Source organism: Penaeus monodon, chromosome 3 (genome assembly GCF_015228065.2).
Source record: "Penaeus monodon isolate SGIC_2016 chromosome 3, NSTDA_Pmon_1, whole genome shotgun sequence".
NCBI classification, from domain to species: Eukaryota; Metazoa; Arthropoda; class Malacostraca; order Decapoda; family Penaeidae; genus Penaeus; species Penaeus monodon.
The window spans coordinates 43,924,776-43,939,775 of NC_051388.1; the positions used below are offsets into that span (position 1 = coordinate 43,924,776).

General features: G+C 43.4%; 1 protein-coding gene across 1 annotated transcript in view; it reads left to right on the top strand.

Annotated features, from left to right (window-relative positions):
- Window positions 1-8,686: 8,686 nt before the first annotated feature.
- The window catches only part of LOC119586517, a 38,911-nt gene continuing 32,597 nt past the window's right edge, over window positions 8,687-15,000 (top strand). The window contains exons 1-3 of the mRNA XM_037935264.1: window positions 8,687-9,061; window positions 9,117-9,362; window positions 14,682-14,788. Of these exons, the coding sequence (XP_037791192.1) occupies window positions 8,687-9,061; window positions 9,117-9,362; window positions 14,682-14,788 (728 nt within the window). The remainder of the gene's footprint in view (window positions 9,062-9,116; window positions 9,363-14,681; window positions 14,789-15,000) is intronic.

The following is a 15,000-nucleotide window of genomic DNA, read 5'->3' on the forward strand; positions in this document are numbered from 1 at the left end:
ATTGAACTTATAAGGAAAGGAATAATCTTTTTATAATACATATTCAGGTCTAAAAATATATGTACTTGACTGTAAATATATATATATATATATATATATATATATATATATATATATATATATATATATTTTATAATATATATATATATAATTATAATATTACATATAAAATTTTGTGTGTGTGTGTGTGTGTTTGTGTGAGCGAGTGTATGCACAAAAATACATATAAGTATGGCGCATGTATAATGTGTCTCATTGCTCTTCCCATCATCAGTATTATCATCATAACCATAGTGTTATTGTCATCACTCGTTATCATGAGCATCATCATCACCAAAATATAATCATTATCATTTTCATCATAAGCATCACTATCATCAACACCATAAATTTGTCACCTTCATCATCACTATCGCCATCATCATCACCATTATCACTACCACTATCATTGTCATCATTATATCCTAGATGTATGCTAAAACGCATGCCAGGTTCGAACAGGAGGCATTTTGGATCCGAGGGTTCAGACGATGGGTTTTCACATACTGGCATTGCTGTGATGAACTTGGAAGTGCGGGGAGTACCGTAGGGTAGAACATGAATGTGTACATGTGTGTGTGTGTGTGTGCGCACCATACACACACATATCACCATCCTCATCATCATCATCAGCCTGAGCCAATCCATTGTAGGACGTAGGCCTCTCTCAATCTTTTCTGACTTTGTGTCTTACGTTTTTTTTTTTCCAGTTTTGGGTCCCCAGACTCGTTATTCTGTCACGCCATCTTGTAACGGGTCTGGTTCTTGATAGAGAGAGATTTATAAAATTATATATAACATTGGCACATTTATGTTTACAGCGGTACCTCTTTCGTAGAGTAGATTGCCTGTTTGGAAAATAATTTACTGCTTGAGGAGAAATCCATTAGCATCTATCATTTACAAAAATGGTTCATCATTTACTTGTCAATTTTTCATTTTTATAACTATGCATCATTTCATACTGTATCACCCTATACTGATTCGACACCTGTAAAAAAAAATCCCGGGGAGAGGGAAGGATTTCAAGGGGGCCCCCCGTGCTAAGGATGCTTCGTACTTGGACGAACTCACGCCGGATCAGTAAAATAATAAAAATGTTTCATGTTACACCTAAACTCCCCTAATTATTTACGTCAGTCTCCCACACCTATGGGTTCTCTCATACTTATGTGGTTCTTCCTCAAAATTTAAACCATTCATTCCAGGTCAATGACCTTTAATCCCTCTCTCCCTCTCTTACTCATTTACGCTGCTTTTCTAAATGAGCCCGTCAATTGTTGGAGGTCGCGCCCTGTTTTTACAAATAAGTACAGGCATTAAGGATAAATCACCACTTAGGGCATATAGGTCTTATACATCAATGGTTAATGGTTAAAAGAAGAGAAATGTGCTAGACATCTAAGGTCTGTAGCACTATAGTTAATGTTAGGGAAGGGTGGTTGAGTTAGTGATTAGTTGTCTAAGCGGGCAAAGGAATTGGTGAGTAAAAGGGGTTGGGGTGGGTGTGGTAAGGAGTTAGATTAGATGAAGGATATGTATGCGTTTGAGGAAGAGAATAGGTTGTTGAAGCAGAAAGTGGGGGGTCTGAAAGGATGTCTGATAGGTTGGGAGGTCGGTAAAGGGGGAGGATAGGTGGGGGAAAGCAGAGGTACGGGTTGTTTCAAAACGTGGGCACGACAATAGGATGTGTGGGATTAAAAGGGGAACATTACATAAGGAACATAAGGGTGGATCAGATTGTGACATCAGATAGGAGTGTGTTAGACGGGTGTGGCCAATGCGTAGTCGGGCGAGAGCGGTCTCCCAACGTCTGTTCCGATGAAATGGAGCTGACCATGGGGAGATTGATAGTTTTAACAGAATGTAATTTATTAGTGCGGAGGCTTGCCCAAAAGATTGCCATCGATTATACAAAAGGTCTTAAAGTGTGGGAAATAATCGTGGCTGGGATACGTGAGAAGCGTGGTTGGTATATGGGGAATTAGAGGCGTGGCGTGCTAGTGTATCTGCCCGTTCATTGCCGGGGATTCCAACATGGCTAGGCACCCAGCAAAATTTGATTGTTTTTATGGCGTGTGGATAGGTAGAACAACCAGTTCTGGATCTTACAAAAAAGGGGGGTTTTGGTGGTGTGTATTGACTTTATGAGAGTTAATGAGTTACGGGAGTCAGTAAAAATTGTAAAAGGGGAAAGAGGAGAGTGGGGTAAAATGTGTTTTAGAGCAAAAGGAGTGCATACAGTTCTGTAGTAAGGACACGGGATTCAGGAGGAAAGGAGTAATTTAAAAGTACGAGTTGGGAAGTTTACGCAAAACCAGCACCGGAGGTGGTTTTGGAGCCATCATATATACGTGAATACTAGGGGAAATGAGTGGAGACATGGTCAAGGGAAAATTTGTGTGAGAAGGACAGTAGGAGGGATATTTGATTTTGGTGGGTCGGGGAAAACAAAAGAGCAAATAGGGGGGTGAGGTATAAGCCATGGGGGGACGGAATGGACAGAGAACGGGAGGGGTTTTGGAGATGGGGGAAAGGGGAATGGGAGAGGAAGGGGTATCCATGCGAGTGGAAAAAGGGAAATAGGTAATCGTGGAGATGAAGCTAAGGTAAGAAGTGGGGGTTGGGGGATAGTTAGTTTAGTGGGGAAAATTGGTGGAATCGAACATAGCATCGGAGAGAGAAAAGGGCACGACTCGAAAATAGAGATGGTATGCCTGATTCAGTGTACAGGCTCTCACTGGGGAGGAGCAAAAGGCGCCTAGTCTAAGCGAAGACCACAGTGATGGATTGTATCAAATGGCAAGGAGAGAATTTTGAGGCAGAGGAGTAATATGCATCCATAATCAAGATGGAGAGGATCAAAGTAACATGAAGATGAAGGAGAGTTTTGGATCTGAGCCCCATGATATATGGGATAGAGTTTTTTTTTTAAGATTTGAAGACGGCGGAGAGCTTTTTCTTTAATGTGTAAATATGGTCTCGCCAGGACAGTTTTGGAGTCAAAAATGACACCTAGGAATTTGCCAGGGGAAACGGCATTGGAGTGGAGTGCCATATAAAAAGAGTGGGGAGGGGACCTACACGTGACGAGAGAAAAGGATGGAGAAAGATTTAGAGGTAAAAAAGCGAAGCATGGTTTGTGGCCCAGGAAGATACTGATGAGATTGCAGATTGAAGAATTGGTAGAGATTTGGTATGGATGTGTCAGAGGCATAGATGGTTAAATCATCAACATATAGTGATGACCGGCTCCTGGTGGAAAAAACTGAGACAATATCATTAACAGCAAAAAGGAATAAAGTGGTACTGAGCACACTCCCTTGTGGGACACCTTCGTTTTGGGGGAAAGAAGATGATGTGGCAGAGGCGATTTTAAACTGGAAAGTGCTTTGGGGAGAGGATGGACTTTAATGAAGACACCCATGTTTCCACTATGCCTAGAGAGGACAGTTGTTGGGAATATGGTACCGCCATGTCGTATCTATCTTTTTCTAGATAAAAAAAATAGCTAGTACGGATTCATGGCGTGCAAATGCAGATGTAATATATGTCTCAAAATGAGAAAGGGGGTCAGCTGTGCTTCGGGCACGGCGAAAACCGAATTGGGAAGGAAGAGAAGATTTTGAGATTCAAGATACCACATTAAGCGGAAGTTCACCATTCGCTCTAATAGTTTGCACAAGCAGCAATAGGCGATAGTCTTGAGAAAAGGTACCCGATTTATTGGGTTTCAGGAAGGGAAGGATAAGAGCTTCTCGCCAATTAGAAGGGAAATTTCTTGATGTCCATATGTGGTTGTAAATTTTTAATAGGAAGGATAGGAGGGAGATGGGAGTTGCCGGAGCATTTGGTATGAATACCGTCAGGGCCTTCATGAGTGTTACGGCACGATTGTAGGGCATAATGAGTTCAGAGGAAGAAAATGGGGCATTATAGGACCTGGGGGTAAAAAGGGGGTACGTTCTCTGGTGGTCTTAATAGAGAGAAGTGTGGAGAAAGGTGAGAACCACTACTGACCTGGCTGAAATAATCACCCAGTTCATTAGCGCTTGGAGAGGGTCAGAAAGAGGGTATTTCGAATATGGAGGACAGGGGGAGGATGGGGGGATGTTTTGCCGATAGTTTATGAATTCGGCGCCAAACATTTGAGATAGATGTAGAGGAAAGTAATTGTGAAACATAATTTTGCCAGCTATTTGTTTTACTATTCCGGATTGTACGACGGGGATAGGCAGATGCTCTTTTAAAGGAGATAAGGGCTGATAGTTGATTTGGAGTACCTCTCTTGTAGCGGTAACTGTTCCAGCTGCACGTTTTAAGCGAAGGCTTTAGTGCAATCAGAATTCCACCATGGAACACATTTGGGGGTATATGGTCTTGAGGTTCGAGGGATAGCTGTATGTGCGCTCTTAAGACTGTATTTGTGAAATACTGGGATCATTTCTGAAATGGAGGTGAGGGAGGATGGGGGGGTATTAATAGCAGAGAGTGAAGTGAAATATGCCAGTCCCCCTACAAAGCACCCGCGTGGGGAGTTAGGGAGTTGGTACGTATGAAGTAGGAGAAAGGAGAACTGGAAAGTGGTCACTATAGGGAAAGTGGTCTAAAACTGACCAGTGAAACTAAATGAAGAAAGGGGGGCATAGAGAGGGTCAATGCATGAAAAGATTGCGTCATGTATCAAGTTTGTGGGGCATCTGACTTTAGAAAAGTAAGGTCAGCTGTGGAGAGAAAGCGCTCTAGAGATCGGCCTCGGGAGTTTGTGATAGAATCACCCCATAGAGTGTGGCGGGGAGTTAAAGTCACCAACTATGAGGAAAGGTGGTTGAAAGTTTGGGGAAAATTTGATTTTCAAAAGCAACAAAATCAATAGGGGGGGAAGGGGAGAAGTAGACTGAAATCACTGTGATCCAACGATGAAGGAAGATACGGATAACTGTGCAAGGACATTTGGGTTTTAAAGGGAGGGGTGACATAAGGTGTTTTCTGATTGATAAGTATGGATGAGACATAAGGGAATGTGGGGAAAGGGCAAAATGATAATTGGGGGTTGGTATTGGGGGGATGTGTAAGAAAGGTCTCTTGAAGGGATACAATAGATGGATTATAAGAGGAAGGAATGACGAAGGTCAGGTCTGTGGGAGCGGAAACCGCGAATATTCCATGAAGGATAGTTATACTTTACTGATATAGATTGTATAGTGTTGGAGATTTTGAGGGGGGAAAAGCTAGAGGGTGGAAAAGGATTTAGAGGTCTGAGATGGAGAGGTGTGGGAGTTGGTGTTTTTACTAGGAGGGGTATTAGGAGATGGGGGTCTGAGGAAGGGGATACTTGTGACATAAGGGATTCCACTTTTGTATCCAGGAGGGAGTGGAAGGGATAGAGGGATGGTGGGAGGGTTTAAAGTGGGCGGGGTTGGGGTCGGGGGGGATGGGCTGTGTTGGGAGGGGTAGGAGGATTGGGTGTAGGGGGGATATCGTTAGGAGGAGGATGGATATCACAGTTTACTTGGTGTGTGGAAGGAGCAGGAGTTGTATTTGGAGGTTGAGTGTCAGTTTTCATTAGGTAATCTTGAATATTTTCAATGGTTCTTTGAGGAGTTGGTTGGGGAGTTTTTGGGGATAAAAGGGTTTCTTGTGAGGGGGGAAGAGAGGACTGGTGTCTCAAGCATAGGAGCAAAGGGAAAAAGGGAGGGGATGTGGTAGGGGAAGAGGGGGTGGAACGTTTGTTCTGTCTGTTACGGTTGTGCGAGGAGGGAGAGGGGAAGGTGTTTGGGTTGTAGTGGTGATTGAAGTATCTGTAGTAGAGATTGGAGTGTCTGGATTTAGAATGGCAAAAGAGTTTGACTGGGGAATGTAGGAGGTAGAAGAGGGGGGTTAGATGTAGGGGGGGGGGTTTAGGAAATTGGTAGAGTGAGCAGTATTACTGGAGTAAGGAGTAAGAGAGAACCCCCGTCGACGTGCTTCTTGTCTGGCTTCACGTAGTGTGAGTCCCAGTTTGAATCTGAGAGTTGCTACCTCAACTCAAATTTGTAGGTGGGACAGCCCCTAAAAATACATTATGGCGGGCCACCACAGTTGGCACATGTGGGGTGATTGTGCAGGGCAGTTAGAAACGGGTATGGCCAGGTTGGGCACATAGTGGGCATCTGGCTGGGAAACGGCAATGTTTGGCTGGGTGTCCTAGACGCCAACAGTTTTGGCACTGACGTGGGGGGGGGTTTGGGATGGACGAACAGGGAGGGATTCTCCTCCTATGTAGACGTTAAAGGGAAGGTCATGTCACGGAAGGTAATTTTTGGGTATGTTAGTAGGTTTCTTTCGATGACCTCTGGGGGGAATGGAGTAGCATTGCCCCTGATGTTGCATCATAGTCTGTGAGACAGGCAAGTAGATCTTCTCCACAATCTGACCAATCTTTGTCATAGATTGGGCAATTTGCTGGGGGAATTGAAACTGTTTCCCGGGGCAAGTATTGAGGGTTGGATGGGGGTTTTGCAAGGGTGGGTTACCATATGGTTTGTTAGTTTTTGTTTAAAGCTATAGCTTGGTTTTCGGATGTTTCTGTGAAAGACGGGAGCGGTCGGGTCGGCTACGGAAAGAGACTTTACCTACTTGTTTTTGGAGACATTGTTTGGTCAGAGTAGGGAGCTGTGGGAGGGATCACGAAAAATGGTCCCATTTGGCTGCGCTGAAGAGGGTTTCAAAATTGTTGTAGAGATAGGGTGGTTGAAGGGCGGGGGCGTGACGAAGATTGATTTGTTTGAGGGAGGGATGTTTATGGGAGGTGGGCAATAAGGCTGTAAGGTATTAATAAGGGAGGATGGGTGGTTGATTTGGAGGTTGTGGGGTAGAGGTGTTTAAGTTGAGTTGCTGGGAGAGTGGAAAAGTTCCTTAAGGGTTGATTGTTGGCTACTATACTAGTAGGTATTGATGAGGGGGTAGTTATTGCAGTGTTCGGAGCCGTGGTCAAGGGAGAGCCTGGGGTCAGGGAATCGGGTGGGTTTACATCGTTGGGGGTATTTGAAAAAAGGGGCAAGCCTCATTGCCCTAATAGTGGGGATAAATTTTTATTACCCGGCCCTGGGAAGCCTGGATTATGTTGGGGATAAAAACAGTCCACCCCTCAGGTCCCTTGAGGGTAAGGGCTAGATAACTAAATCAGGGAATACCGTGGGCCCATGGCTCCCTCAGGCCGTTCAGGACTGGCCAAAGTCAGCCTTTCATCCTTTCAGCACGGCTCTCACACCTTAGGAGGTGGATAGCAAAGGGGGAAAGGGGCAGAAACGAAAGGGGGGAAGGAAAATAAAGCCCATGCAAAATTAGTTGCAGTCGAGGGCTGAGTCCCAAGGTTGGGGAGTTCCCCATCATTGGGTCCCAGTCTCCGCCTCCTAAGCCCCCCCACGCACAACAACGGGCAAAGGGGTTGGGGGGGGTCTTATACATCAAAGGTGCCTGATAAGATGTGGTCTTTTTTATTGATTGTTTTTAATAAACTGAAGATGGAACTGCGTTTTTAGAATCTCAATATAACAACATAATCTCAGAATTCCTTAACTTTGGGGCCCCGCTACCACTTGCATTAATTATATTTAAGGTAATGTTGATCTTAGGAGAAAGCGAACTTTAATCTCATAAGGGAATATAAGAACTTGGAGGCTTAATATAAGGGCGTCGATGGGAGTAACGCTACACAAAGGGCATGCGGACGAGTGAACGTATGCGAAGAAAAGTATGTACGCACAAATACACCCTTTTCGTTTGTTTGCCACTGATTTTTTTTATAATATATACTTCTATATCTCTTTCTTTCTCTCTCCCTCCCTCTCTCTCTCTCTCTGTATCTACAGGAAAATACTTTCTTCCCCCCTTCCTGTATGGCCATGTGTACTAATATCTGACTTTTCCTTACACATTTTTTTTTGTAATGTAACTAACAAATAAATTCAACCCTATCATTAAAGTTTTTAGTAATAACGGTGAACAGACAATGAACTCGGAAATTCATTTTGTATCTAAAAATAATATAAGCGTCTTCCTCCTCTTACGGCTCGCTATACTTCCAGCAATATATAAATCTGAGAACAGCCTTAATGGTGCCCGGAATGGCAAATATCAACACTTCATGGAAATTAGCTATATCTTTTTTAACATTATCATTACTCTATCCCACAAAAAAAACGTTAAAAATTATAAGTTATAGGGAAGGAACATCAGGGACGTTGCCAAGACTGAATTTCTCATTCATTTTCCTCTCTCGAGATTCAGGTAAAAGGCAGAATAGCCTAAAAATAGCTATTGTTCAATCCAGATTCTCATGCCCTGGGTATGACGTTAAACTGCATCCCCCTGCTGCCTTGTACGGTATGCTTCTTCAGGCAAAGGTAGGAGAAGGGAACTCTCACTCCAAATCCCCCCCTGCTGCCTTGTAGGGTATGCCTATTCAGGCAAGGGCTAAGTCCACCGCCGACATCTGTAGTGGCGTCAGGAAGGGCATCCGACCTTAATACGAAGCTGCCAATCTAACAATATGTGGATAAAAATGATCTGCACCGGCGACCCATGATGAACAAGGAAAAGCCAGTTGACGAATAAGTTCATTCCAGATTGTCAGCCAATGTTTAGTCTTCCCTTTTCCCTCGTGATGGAACTACAGCATCACCATTTAGTTTTGGTAATTCTTGTGTGTTTCACAACAGTGAGTTTTTATAAAGTTATATCCACCGATAAAGGATATTACTACAGACCTACCACGTCCTTTGCAACAAGCACGAAGATTTCAGACGTTGATGTGTGTCGCTCGCTATTCACTATTAATGGCGTTCCTAGCAAGAACGTTTTCCGCCATGTTGCCACGAGCGAGACACCCGGGGCAAAATCCAGGGCTACCGTAACCTACGGCGAGGAAGAGATCGCTGCTGCTGCCAGGGGAGTGCGGCACTTGGTGCACAAGAGGGCGTCATCCTCGGGGCCTGACACGGCCGACTATCGCGTCCTCGGCGCCCTTCTGCCCAATCTCGTGTCCTTCGAGCACCTCAAAGGAGAGGGCGAAGCCCCGGCCGGGAACGAAGCAGGGTCAGCCGAGGCCGCACGTCCGAGGGGGAAGCAGAATCGACGCCGGCGGAGGCGTGTTGCCCTTCGTGCCGTGCGTCATCGCGCCCTACGACCAGCCGGCCTCCTTCGCCACCTGCGTCAGGAGGAGGCTGGAGGAAAAGGGCTCCTTCTGGATCTACTTCATGGGGGACTCCAAAATTAGACACGTGTTCCTGCATTTATTGGATCGGACTGACAAGATATTCCGCTACAGGATTGAGTGTAAGGTGTGTATTTCATTGTCAAATGGTTTATAATATTAATGCACTGATAGAGTGAAAATTATACCCTATTCGTATTAGCAACATATCACTTTAACAACATTGTTGCCGTTATTGTCTTTCGCATGTATATCTACATACACACACACACCACGTATATGTACTTGTCTACACACACACACACACACACACATATATATGTGTGTGTGTGATGTGTGTGAATATATAGATAGATAGATAGATAGATAGATATATAGATAGATAGATACACATATATTATAATATATAATATATAATATATAATATATATACATATATACATGTATGTATCCATTTATGTCAACTACGGTCCAACCCGCCGACAGAACGAAACGATGACGTACAGAGAGTTGGACAGACGAATAGGCGAGATGAGGTGGGAGACCATGGAGGCCGTGGCCCCGCTGTTTCCGGGCCTGCGTGTCACCAACAGGTAGGTTTCAGGGCCAAAGTGCTTGTGCTGAGGCAAAGGGGGGAGAGCAAGGGGGAAGAGAAGGGGATGGAGTGAGAGAAGACGAGGCTGACAGTGGGAAGAGATAGAAGAGGGGGAGGGGAGATAATTTAGCCGTACAGACATGCAGCCGCAAGTGCATATAAGTAAGGAATACATCCATACATATTAGTGCAGGTATACATGCATGTGTATAGGCATTCAGACGTGTATATACTATGCATAAGTGAAAGCATATGCATAATTACAACCATATATCCATAATACATGTACATATAACATCCATCCATCCATATACTGCAGACCACACACCTGTACCTCCATACAAGTAAAAGTAAACACACTGTCCCGTACCGTCCGCGCATGACATTCTCCAAATCAACATTTCAGTTCAGCATGTTCGAGGAACACCGGCCCTCCAAGTTCTCGAAGTCGAAGGAGCTGAGGCAGCTTCAGCGCTGGTCCGAAGGCGCTGAGGATCTTCCCGACCTGCTGATTGTAGTGAGACAAAAGCATTAATCTAATCCATATGTGCTTATACGTACAACCATATATCCATATGTGCTCTGACTGCGAGATTAAAGATGGGGGACGGGGAAGAAGCAAATCACTCAAATATGTTATATATTCTTACTGAATGTACATATCTCTACATGCATGTATGTGGTCGGGTGTACAAAAATAGGCGAGTGAGAGATATGAATTTACAGTTAGCGTTCTTTGTATACAGATAGTATGCATATATACGTACTTTCATAGACGTGTACATATATACAACTATGTGCACAACACACACACTGCATATATACATTATATATATATACAAATATATACTATTTATTTCTTATATTTATATATTCAATATGTAGTGTGTGTGTGTATGATGTTGTGGATACAATCATATATAATATATAGTATATATATTATATATATATATTCGACGGGAATCTGAGAAAGACCGGCATCCACACAATCAGGATCGTGTTTTCATAACGAACCGAAGACAGAGGGCTGCGACGATGGAAACTCCTCCCGGTAAAAACCAAGGCACGGCCAACGACTAAAAACCACCCCGTTCGTACCGGGCCCATCTGCCCCGGAATGCCCACCCGGGCCTGTGGTTGGGACCAAAACCTCCCGATCAACTTGGCGGAGATCGAAGAGTGCAACGAGTTTCACCGGAGACCTGACTGGTGCGGGGCTTACACAGGTCCTCCTTGTTTGCAGGGACGATCCCACGCCGGCCCGGGGCAGTCTTCTTTTCCGTTCCCATGTTACTGACCCTAGTATGAAATTTCCGCTTGGTTGTTGAGAATCTGTTGCACGTGAAGATGTATCGAAAAGAAAAATGTTCACGGTTCACGGATTATAAGGTCATCCGTAAAAATGAGCCCAAAAAGGGTCAAAATAAATGTTGAGAAAAAAAAAGATGCGACGCGGCGGTGAAACGATGACGGAGGAAAAAAATTTAAAAATTGGTTACTTAAAAAATATAATAGAATTTGGAAAACGAGAGAAAAAATAGTGTATGAGGGGGAAAAAGGGAAAGTATAGGACTAAAAAAAAGAGGTGTTCGTGTTGTATGAATCAGTACAAAAAACTATTAGGAAAGAGAAAGGCTTTGGAAATTTGAGATTGGGGCCAGGGGCAAGGGGGCTATTTTACTTTTTTTGTTTTTAGCTTTTTGTTCCCATACTCTTGTTTTTAAATTGAGTTTCATTTTTCATGTAACATTTTTAAAAACAGAGCTCTAGGTTTTCAGTAGAAACCGTTTTGGGGCGAAAAAAAAAAAATATTTTTTTTATAGAAAAACAAGAAACTACTCTAAATTTCAGTCTTATTGAACTTATAAAAAAAGGGAATAATTTTTATAATACAATTCAGGATCTACAAAATATATGTATTGACTGAAAATTATATTGGTGTTTTGTGTGTGTGTGTGTTTTGTGTGTGTGAGGTGTGGTGTGTGTGTGTGGGGTGGGGGAGCGAGCGTATGACTAAACACATATAGTTAACACTGTAGGTTCATTGTTTTTGAGAGAGAGGGGGGGGAGAAGGGGGAGGGAACGAGAGAGAATAAAAGGGAAAGAGAGTATCTATAAAAATATATACCAGTGGCACAGCGGTACCTTTTTCGTAGAGTAGATTGCCTGTTTGGAAAAATATTTCCTGAGGAAAAACCTTGCATCTAATTTAAAAAAGTTATCATTACTTATAAATTTTTTCTTTTTTTAAATATGCATTTTTTGCAAATTGTATCCCCCTAACTGATTCGCCCTGTAAAAAAAAATACGGATGAATCGCCGCCCCGGCCGCACAAAGGATGCGGAGAGGATGCTCTATGAGCAGGGTGATCGCCCCCCCGTGCTAAGGTGCTTCGTATTTGGCAATTTCGCCGGATCGTTTAAAAATTTTTTGTTGCACCTAAATTCCCCAATTTTTTACGTCAGTCTCCCACCTATGGTTCTCTCATATTATGGGTTCTTCCTCATAATTTAACCATTCGAATGATGGAAAAAGACCCTATGCAATCGGTCATGCCCTTTTAACCCCTCTCTCCCCCCATTTACGCTTTTTTTTCAAAATGACCCCGTATTTTTGGAGGGGCGCCCGTTTTTAAGAAAAGTACAGCATTAAGGATAAATCCCCACTTAGGGCATATGGTCTTATACTCAAGGTCCTGATAAAGGGTTATGTGCCCTTTTATTGTTTGTTTTAAAAACTGAAGGGGACTGCGTTTTAGAACCTCAAAACAACATAATCTCAAAATTTCCTTTAAATTTTGGGCCCACGCTCCACTTGAAATTAACTATATTTAAGGGGAATTTTGATCTTATGGAGAAAAGCGAACTTTTAAACCATAAAATATAAGAATTGGGGTTTAAATAAATGCGTCGTGGGAGTAACGCACACAAGGTCAGTGCGGACATGAACATGCGAAAAACTAGTACGCACAAATACACACTTTTGTTTGTTTTGCCCTGATTTTTATTAATAAAAAGTATACTTCTCTCTCTCTCTCTTTCCTCTCTCCCTTCTTTTTATCTACAGGAAAAAAAAATTCTTCCCCTTCCTGTTGGGGCATGCTACTAATATTTTACTTTTCCTTACACATTTTTTATTGAATTTAACTAACAAAAAAATTCAAACCATCATTAAAATTTTTAGTAAAAACTGAACGACAATGACCGGAAATTCATTTTTTATCTAAAAATGATATAACGTCTTTTTCCCCTTACGTGGGTCGCTATACTTTCCCCCGCAAAATCATAAAATTTAGAAAGCCTAAAGGTGCCCCTGGCAAATATCAAAAATTCTGAAATTTGTATATCTTTTTTAAAATTATCATTATTCTATCAAAAAACGTAAAAATTATAAGTTTAGGGGAAAGGGAAAATCAGGGGTTTCCAAGACTGAATTTTCATTCATTTTCCTCTCCGGATTAGGGAAAGGCGAATAACCCAAAAAAACTAACGTTCATTCCAGATTCTCATGTCCTGGGTATGACGTTAAACTGCATCCCCTGTGCCTTTTACGGGATCCCTTTAGGCAAAAGGGAGGGGAAAGGGGAAATCTCATCCAAATCCCCCTGCGCCTTTGGGGACCTTTCAAGCAAAGGTAGGTCCCCCCCGAATCTGTGGGCGTCGGAAAGGGCCCCGACCTTAATACGAAGCTGCCAATCTAAAAATAGTGATGTGGAAAAAATGTCCCCACCGGCGACCCCTGGGAAAAATGGAAAAACCGTTGAAGAATAAGTTCATTCCCGATTTTCAGCCAAAGTTTGTCTTCCCTTTTTCCCCCGTGAGGAAAACCCGCTCACCTTTTTTGTTTGGAATCTGTGTGTTTCCAACAGCGGTTTTTAAAGTTATATCCCCCGAAAAGGATTTACTACAGACCCCCACGTCCTTTTTCAAAAAAGCACGAAGATTTCAGACGTTGATGTGTGTCGCTCGCTATTTTAATGGGGTTTACAAAACTTTTTTCCCCATGTTCACGGCGAGACACCCGGGGGAAAATCCGGGCTCCGTACCTACGGCGAGGGAAAGTGGGGGGGGTGCTGCTGCCCGGGGGATGCGGACTTGGTGCAAAAAGGGGTCATCCCGGGCCTACCGGCCGACTTCGTGCCCCGGGGCCCTTTTTGCCCCAATCTCTGTCCTTCGGCCCCCCAAAAGGGGAGGACGAAGCCCCCGGGCCCGGAAAGAAGCAGGGGCAGCCGAGGCCCCCGTCCGAGGGGGGAAACAAATCGCGCCGGCGGAGGCGTGTGCCCTTCGTGCCGTTTCGCATCGCGCCTACGACCAACCCCCTCCTTCGCCCCCTCGTCCGGAGGAGGCTGGAGGAAAAGGGCTCCTTTTGGTTATTCATGGGGGACTCCAAAAAAACCTGTTCCCGCATTTATTTGGGTCGGGCTGCAAAATATTTCCGCTCAGGATTTAGTGTAAGGTGTGTATTTCATTGCAAAAGGGTTTTTAAATTAAGATGATAGGGAAAAATTATACCCTATTCGTATTAGCAACATATCACTTTAACAACATTGTTGCCGTTATTGTCTTTCGCATGTATCTCTACATACACACACATACACACACACACCACGTATATGTACGTATATGTCTACACACACACACATATATATATGTGTGTGTGTGTAATGTGTGTGAATATATATAGATAGATAGATACATATATATAATATATAATATATATATACATATATATGATATATTATACATATACACATATATATAATGATATACAATATATGATATATAATATATATACATACATATATACATATATGTATCCATTTATGTCAACTACGTCCAACCCGCCGACAGAACGAAACGATGACGTACAGAGAGTTGGACAGACGAATAGACGAGTTGAGGTGGGAGACCATGGAGGCCGTGGCCCCGCTGTTTCCGGGCCTGCGTGTCACCAACAGGTAGGTTTCAGGGCCAAAGTGCTTGTGCTGAGGCAAAGGGGGGAGAGCAAGGGGGAAGAGAGGAGGATGGAGTGAGAGAGGACGAGGCTGACAGTGGGAAGAGATAGAAGAGGGGGAGGGGAGATAATTTAGCCGTACAGACATGCAGCCGCAAGTGCATATAAGTAAGGAATACATCCATACATATTAGTGCAGGTATACATGCATGCGTA